Source organism: Habropoda laboriosa, unplaced genomic scaffold (genome assembly GCF_001263275.1).
Source record: "Habropoda laboriosa isolate 0110345459 unplaced genomic scaffold, ASM126327v1 scaffold207, whole genome shotgun sequence".
Taxonomy (NCBI): Eukaryota; Metazoa; Arthropoda; class Insecta; order Hymenoptera; family Apidae; genus Habropoda; species Habropoda laboriosa.
In genome coordinates, this window is record NW_017100397.1 from 579,524 (window position 1) to 587,320 (window position 7,797).

At 40.0% G+C, this 7,797-nt stretch overlaps 2 protein-coding genes across 7 annotated transcripts in view; both read right to left on the reverse strand.

The window, feature by feature from the left end:
* The window catches only part of LOC108575260 (nuclear factor 1 X-type), an 87,769-nt gene extending 87,450 nt beyond the window's left edge, over nucleotides 1–319 (reverse strand). For 4 of the 5 annotated variants that reach the window (XM_017938010.1, XM_017938004.1, XM_017938006.1 and 1 more), the window contains exon 1: nucleotides 101–255. In XM_017938010.1, the coding sequence (XP_017793499.1) occupies nucleotides 101–181 (81 nt within the window). In that variant the 5' untranslated portion in view covers nucleotides 182–255. Of the gene's footprint in view, nucleotides 1–100 lie in introns of all 5 variants that reach the window. The other variant, XM_017938012.1, reaches the window with a different exon arrangement.
* A 5,678-nt stretch (nucleotides 320–5,997) lies between these two features.
* Nucleotides 5,998–7,791, reverse strand: LOC108575177 (actin-related protein 2/3 complex subunit 4). 2 transcript variants are annotated; one of them, XM_017937905.1, is made up of 4 exons: nucleotides 7,460–7,791; nucleotides 6,893–7,219; nucleotides 6,638–6,808; nucleotides 5,998–6,564 (listed from the first exon to the last, which is right to left on the reverse strand). In XM_017937905.1, the coding sequence occupies exons 1-4, from the start codon at nucleotides 7,460–7,462 to the stop codon at nucleotides 6,559–6,561; spliced, it is 507 nt and encodes a 168-aa protein (XP_017793394.1). In that variant the 5' UTR covers nucleotides 7,463–7,791; the 3' UTR covers nucleotides 5,998–6,558. The 2 variants fall into 2 exon arrangements, with proteins under 2 accessions (XP_017793394.1, XP_017793393.1); XM_017937904.1 differs by lacking the exon at nucleotides 7,460–7,791 and having other exon boundaries at nucleotides 6,893–7,228.
* Nucleotides 7,792–7,797: the final 6 nt, after the last annotated feature.

Consider the following 7,797-nt stretch of genomic DNA (forward strand, 5'->3'; position numbering starts at 1 on the left):
AAAAAAAAAAAAACGAAGAAGAAACAAATAGGAAAAGCCCCACTTGGTCGGGAAAACTTCAAATTTTCCCATCACTCAATCTAAAAGAAAATGACAGCACCTGTCCTACGGAAGGGGCCTGCAGGTAAGTCGAGACATCCGGTTCCACCATGCAGCTCCTCAGTGTGTCCGGGATGAACATGAGTAGCTGGGACGTCGGCTGCGGTACAGGCTGAAGCCGGCGCTCCTCGAGCGAGCCAGTGCTCGCCACCAGCCTCGTCCCGACGCCGAGCGACGCTGACTCTCGCCTGATGGGCCAGCCGCCCCACTGATGATACGTCCTCTGCACCAGCTTCTCTCTTTTCTACTGCTTCCTTCGCTGATTGTTCCGCCAATTCAACCGATCTATCGTACTGTCCAATACTTCCAAATGATCAACCTTTCTTTCTTCGTTTCGATTAACGATCCAAACTGTTGTATCGATGTATTCGTACGGTGTACAATAATCACCTGATAAATTGGTGAACGGTTCTGTTAAACAGCCGGCTCGAGGCTGGTGCTCGAGGCAACCGATTCGCGCGTAACAATCCACCCTCGGCAGAACAATAATGCTTTTCCTCAAATGATCACCGATGAAGTTTCTTTCGATATCTTTCTTTGTATAATAGTCAATGTTAGATACTACGTTGATATCGTAACTCGTCTGCTGATTGTTGTCGTTGAACCGTCGGCTGTCGGGTGGTGGTGGAACACCGCACCCAGGCACACGCATCCTATCTAACCACGAGCCACAACTCCTAACTCTCGACTTTAGGCCCTCTCTCGCAGCAGCGTTCTCTCGTGCCACGCAAGACTACTCTTTCTCTCTCTCTATCTCACCTCCCACCCTGTTTCCCCCAGATACAACCGTGTCGTCTCTCTTCTCTTTCTCCACCCCTCTAGCCCCCTACCAAAGCTTCCTCCACTCCCTCTACTGGCTTCTCTCCCTTCTTCCTTCCTTCCTTCCTTCGCTTAATAGGGCTTAACCCTTCTTTCTTTCTTCGCCTTTTTCTCCGATCAAATTTTTCTCCTCTTCCCGCGAGAGTGATTTATATAATAAATCGTATCCAATCCAAGGGTGGAGATTTCTTTCTACTTAATCTTTCTTTTTACTTCTTATTTCGAGATTGGTGACGAGTGATTCTTTTATTTTTCTGGTTTCTTTTTTTTTTTTTTTTTTTGAGAGAGGTTAGGTACACGCGATTAAAAAGACAGCACGACAAGGATCGAGGAGGTTAATAGTACGGACGCGGCGGCGGCTCCTCCGTTTGGATATGGTGTGGGTTCCCGTGGCCGATCGGGAGACGCCAGGGCCCAGACTACGCCGACTCGGAGCCCGCGGCGCTGCGTCGGCGTCGGCGTAAAAAGCGGCGGCGTCGCGCAAGCTCGACGTGAACGCGCCGCGAGGACGCCTCGACGCGTCTGGACGAGACTCGTTTCGAAGGGGTGGGGAGAGAGGTTCGCAAGTGAGAAACCACGCGAAATGTTTCGTGATTCGAGAGGGATAGAAATAAAGAGGGAGGGGGTGTAGAGAGAGAGAGGGAGGGAGGGTAGTAGCGCGAGAGGGAGAGGGAACAGCTGATCTTCCGGGCGGGAGTGAAGGATGGAAAAGAAGAATTAGAGCGCGAGCGGATAAATAGAAAGGGAGACGATGAAAAAGGGCGACGAGGAAGGGGAGGATTGTGTTTAGATGAAGTTTTTTTAGAAATTAGTTGATGTGGTTGAGGAACTTCTTCAAGAATTTTGGAAGAAGCGGAGTTTCTTCGTGAATTTGGTTAATATATGAAATTGGGTGGAAAATTGTGGGGAGATTTTAAACAGAATAAGTGTACACAGTTGAATATTTCTTATTTTTTTTGCAACTACATCGAATTGACTGAAAATTGATATGTGGGTTAGTTGATGTTGAAAAAGGGGAGGAAACTCTAGAAGAATTTTGGCGGAAGCGGAGTTTCTTGATGCATGAACGAGTTTCAGACTATTGAAATTAGGTGAAAATTTAAGAGAGGATTTTTAACAGAATAAATGTATTTTATCGAAAATTTTGTAATCTTTTGCGACTTCTTCGAATTAACTGAATATTTGTTGAGGAGAAAGTGAGTAGAATTGTAAATGAGAAAAATTTAATCGAAGAGTTATTAAAAACAAAAGAGATGAAGTAGTTCTAAGTAGTACAAGTCTACCAAGTTGAATGATCAACCACAGAGCAATTCTTTATTTTCTTCGTGAAAAATTGAATTGTCTTAGTGAATAAAAAATCAGTAAACGAGAAGAGTAAAAAGGACTTTCAATTAAACAGTACGTGATGGAAAATGAATCGAAGGCGATAGTAAAACGGTTGTAAAGTAGAATAAGCCTGGCCCCATTAAATGGTCCGCAGCGGAACAAGTTTTAATTAAGTTCGCGAAGAATCACTGGGCAATTGCTGAGGAAAATAGTAGAAACGAATTTACGTAGAATAAGCCTAGGCTGTTAAACGATCCATGATAGAATATTCATCAACTATTCCAAGTAGAATAATCCTACTTAATTAACTAAGGATTTCCTAGCTCGTTTATAAAAAAAAAAAAAAAATAAACAAAACTAAGATTCACAGTAAAACAAGTTTAAAAGAAATTCGTATCGAACGTTTTCTAACACGAAATACTACAATTCTGATTGTAAGTAGAATAATCCTAGCAGGTCAGACCACGTCCCAGCCCCACTCCTCTCAATAGGAAACCACCATCGTCAACTTACCTGAACCAATATCAATTCTCACGAACCATCGTATGTATACGATGTACTAAATAATAATTCAATAGCAATAAACAAATTTTTTATAAATTTCTTTTTCACTAATCCCCCTATCATCGGACTTCTCCTGTACACAATTAAAAAGCAAACCGGTTCGAGGCCAAAACAAGAGTAAAAAATGTATTTAATTTACTAAACATTTGTTCAGAAGCAATAAACAAATGTTTTACTAATTTCTGTACTAATCTCCTTTATCAACTTCTCGGAAACTTTCACCGGGCAATAAACAAATTTCTTACCAATTTCTTTACTAATCTCCTCTAACAACTTCTCACCGAAAAATATCGACAGGTAACTTTTCTTGCACGCGATTAAAAAGCAAAAGAGGTGGAGGGTGAGGGGGGGATGAAACAAGAGCAAAGGTAGAAATAGAAGGAGGAAGGAGTGAACGAACGTAGCGAGAAGAGATGCTAGGAAGACCCGTATAACTCGTAAGCCTCTATTTATCCGGCTCGTTTCTACCTGCCTCTTTTCCTCGTCCTCCGTCGCGGCTATCTACAGCCACCGTTGCACTCGATCCTCTCTCTCCTCACCGTGTATTTTTGGGCGCTCGTTAGGAATTAGAAGGTCTCTCGCTAACCGAAAACCGACTTCCTCTCCCTACTGCTCCCCCCCCCTCTCCCTCTCCCTCTTTTTGCCCCCTATCACGATCACCGCGTTTGGAGAACGCGGAGGAGATGAGCACGGCTAAAACCTCGTAACACGCTCCAACGTGGAAGTTTGTCAACAATCTTCCAGCCTCCAGCTACACGAAATAATCGCTAGCGACTGTGGCTGACGCTGGTAATCTCGAATATCGCGAAACGAGATTACGTGCCCCTTTAAAGCTAACCCCTCTGCCTCTATTCGAGGTGGGGGGAAAGTTTGGTTACTGGCCGCGAGACGACAAGGATTAAAAGTTTCTCCACCCACGAATGAGAGACTGGTGTAGCTTATGCTGTCTCTGGTTCCTCGAGTTTTGAGGATCGTTTTCGAAATACTGATAACTGCTGGATCGTTCTCTGTCGATATTTCGATTAAATGAGTGTTTTCTTTTTTTTTTTTTGTTTCTTTTGGTGAACTTGAGGGTTGAATTGATGTTGAAGTTTGAAATTTGATGATTTTCTTTGAAGGTGTATAACTTGATGGTGTTCAGGTACTTCTGGTTTTGTTTGCTTGTGAATTTAGAAGAATTTAATAATTCTTCCTTTTCAATTTAGAAAATTGAAAAATTCTTCCTTTTGAGACTTGAATATTTGATGATTCGTGGATGTTTTGGAATTTGACAATTCGAGAATTTCAAATTCGGTAATATTTTGATATTTGTAATCCACGATTAATTCTGCGAATTTTGGAGAGAAAAAAATCTTTATTTGTGATTATAGAAGAATTTGATAATTTTTACTAATTTTGAAATTTCATAAATTTTTTCTCTTAAGACTCGACAATTTTCGTTTACGTTTCTTCTTTTGAGACTTTTAAATTCATTATAGACTTTGTGAAAAATCTTCAGAATTGACGATCTCTCCTCTGGTAAAAGCACCTTGGTTCACTCGTTGATCACTAGTGTCACTTCGATTCGCCGCGTGATGAACGGAGAACCGCGCGAGGAGCTCGCGAAGCCTCGTGGCCGGAAAACTCGCGGACTGCTACTGGTGAATGGTACCAGGCGAGCGACTGGCCTCTGTTGGGGTTACCCTTCCCCGTGGAAAGAGGAGTCGACCGCGAACGTGATGGATTCCACGATTCGAGGGGGCCTCTGTCCATCGTTCGACGCGTTGCAGACGCCAAGGCACTTTTCAGAAAACGCTAGAATTCTGGAATGTACTGAACTACTCAATAGAATCCACAAAACCTTCCATTCTAATGACAAATAAATTGTAATCCAATTAGGACTGAATTAGAGGATAATATGAATATTGAAATAAGTAATTTAATTTAATTGTTCTTTAAAATTGGTGTCTAATACTCTGTAACCATTAAGAATTAAATCCTACATTATTAATTCTGAGGATTTGAAAGTTAAGAGATCTTCATCTTCAGCATGCTGAATTCACAGACTTATGTCCTCACGATGATTCTTCTCGTTTATTTGTATTTACATTAGTATTAAATCAATATGGTTACAATATGATCCGTAAGATAAATAGAACTTTGTAAATGCAAAAAGAATTGCACGCTTTACGCATACACCACTTCTATCTCTCTCCCTCTCAACCTTTCTCTCTCTCTCTCTCTCTCTCTTTCTTTCTCTCTCTCTCTCTTACATCAAGAAGAGCACGTGCTTCAAACAACGTGTTTCATGGCGATTCAAGATGAAACGTGTGCCAAATTGTTCCTCCTCAGAAGTGTGTTCATAAGAAAGAAAAAGAAAAATACGCGCGATCACCTATATCCATTCTAATAATAACAACAATAATAATAATAGTAATAATAATATTCTTCTGGAAATCAGATACAATTGCGACGTGGTAAAAAAGTTCTCCATCAAGAATGTACAATAGTCAAGAACTTCTTTTACTCCCGTGTATAAATGTGATTACAATAAAGAGCAGCTCCTTTAAATTCCTTTACTCCTAATCGTGACGATTAAGAAAGATCGTAATTACACAGTCCCTTGATCAGCTCGCTAATGCTAAATAGTGTTTGGCAGCTGTTCAACGCGTTACAATGTATGTATATGTATACCAGCGGTGTCGTGGTGAACATCAGTTGCGTTTATAATTACTTAACGTTCTTCTTCTTCTTTTTCTTCTACTTCTTCTTCTTCTTCTTCCCCTTATCTATTCTTTTTCGCGTTGCACCAGTGCAACTGATGTGAGAATCGAGGAATATCCTTTAAAAAGTGTTCCTAGTGTCCAACAAAATTACATAAGCCTTCGTCTATTCACTTCCATTTTGATACTGAACGTTTCGTGGCCTGGTTTGTGCTAAAGTTACTCTCGTTAATGATTCTGAACTTTATTATTATTATTATCCTGAATTAAGGTAAGAAAATGTTTCTCGCCTGAAAAGTTTCTTATCTATACAATTCTCGCGAATATTCTTTTCTTCTTCTTTTTTAATAATTAGTAATATAATACGTATGTATAACTGTAAAAATGTACATCGTGGGCAGGTTAATTGTAAAACTCGTTAAGACGATTACAAGACGCTAGACTCGAAAACAGTCTACACTTCTGAACAGTTTTCTCTATCTCTCTCTTTCTCTTAGTTTCTGCGACGAAACTGAGAAATAAGTTCGTCGCGTGAAAAGTTTATCATATTAATGTTATTCTCGCGGTTTCGTCATTTTCTCGATTATTTATATCGTCTTGGGTTCGAGAATATTAAAATTAGTTTTAGAAAGACTCAGCAGCTTTTTGAACGGACGCCAACGAGCACTTCCAATTTTCCCCTTTTGGGAGAAAGAAACTCTCGATTGGAAGGTTCGCGCGTTTCGATCACGGGTGCTGAATTTATATACTGTTATATACTGTACTTACATGTACATCAGACTTGTTGTTCGTTTGCACATGCACACACGCACACACGCACACAGAGCTGGAGATAACATCGATTAATCGAGAAATTTATTTCGAATGGATCATGTTTCTTGGATCGCGGCTGGAGAACAACAGAGGGTTGGATCAAGGATCGGTTGGGATATTATCCGTTAAAATACTGGTTAAGTATTAACCAGTTTGTAATTCTTGGGCACTGTTACTTTTAATGACCTGGCGTTTGCGATTATTGCTATGTTGTTAACACTTTGTGTCCGTGAAATTAAAACTAAAATAGAAAAATTCAGGTTCCAGTAACAGTTACAATATGCTTTTTTAAACATTGCACCATAAATACTGACCCTTTTCAGAAATTCTTCCGCACAAATTCGAGCCCTTGCATTCATAGACAGTTTCATCTCACTGATCTCTCTGTCAATCTCTTCCATGAAATAAATGACAAAGTCTACAATTTTGTGTTTGTACATTTGCTCTACATGGATATTTGTAATTAAAAAACTAATATCATAACCCTGTAAAACAACGTAAATAACATCAATTTTTATTGGCTGTATTTTCCTTTACACAATCCTTAGGAAATATGAAAAAATGTTTACCTCTATTGGCTTTCTCCTAAGAATGATAAAGTGTTCCGCTCTCATTGTCATAAATCTTGTGAAATTATGACACAGTAGCTTCTCTAAATCATCAGCCTGTTTTACAGCAATACTTATTCTCATACTGTTTATACTGGACTCGATCAGCACCTTCTCTTTGTCATTTCTGCTTATCAATATCGGAGTCAGAAGAAGCTCCTTACTAGCTCTCACTTCAACCTCAGGCTTATTATGTTTCTCCACTATTTGGGAAGAGAAGTTCTCCAGACACATAGCAGCAGTCAGTGTCCTCCTCACTGCTGCCAAATAAGGTTTTAGCGTTCCAGACTGCAGCATACATATTAATAATTAATAGCTCATCAAACATGTAAATTTAAATATTTTGCTAATAATCTATCTATATTTAATATTTCAATAAAAAATGTTCACTTCCAAAAAGAGCATATCGAACAACACACAAACCAAATCAGACTACATCATACCCAACTGATAAAGAACTTTATCGCTTCACGAGAGGTAAGTCATTATAACCTATTTCACGGTGATGTACGCCTATTTCACGCTTACCATTTTGTCAAGAGGTTACGAAAAACGCTTATTCCAATAAAAATCTATCAATGTTGCGTCTTTTCTGACGATTCCCTCTGTTCACGAAAAGTTCACGGAAACACGTGAAAAATGACACATTACGTTCTGTGCATATCAAAGGGTTGGGTTCAGCCGGTTTAATTTCAACGGCGTGGGGCGTGTTCAGAAGTTCACTGATAACCGAGAACGACTCGTCGTTTGTTCGTGTCTCGTTTTCCGACACACGAATTCCGATCGAAACAGATAAAGAAATCGTCAACGAGTTTCAACGAATTCAGAACGCATCCTGCGGAAGATTCATCGCAATGTTTTTACGC

Bases quoted from the DNA above. Each gene is read 5' to 3' on its own strand.
- LOC108575177 (XM_017937904.1), bottom strand. From the start codon at position 7,228: ATGCTGCAGTCTGGAACGCTAAAACCTTATTTGGCAGCAGTGAGGAGG. The intron at 6,809-6,892 runs GTAAACATTTTT...GTTGTTTTACAG, and splicing joins TTAGGAGAAAGCCAATAGAG to GGTTATGATATTAGTTTTTT.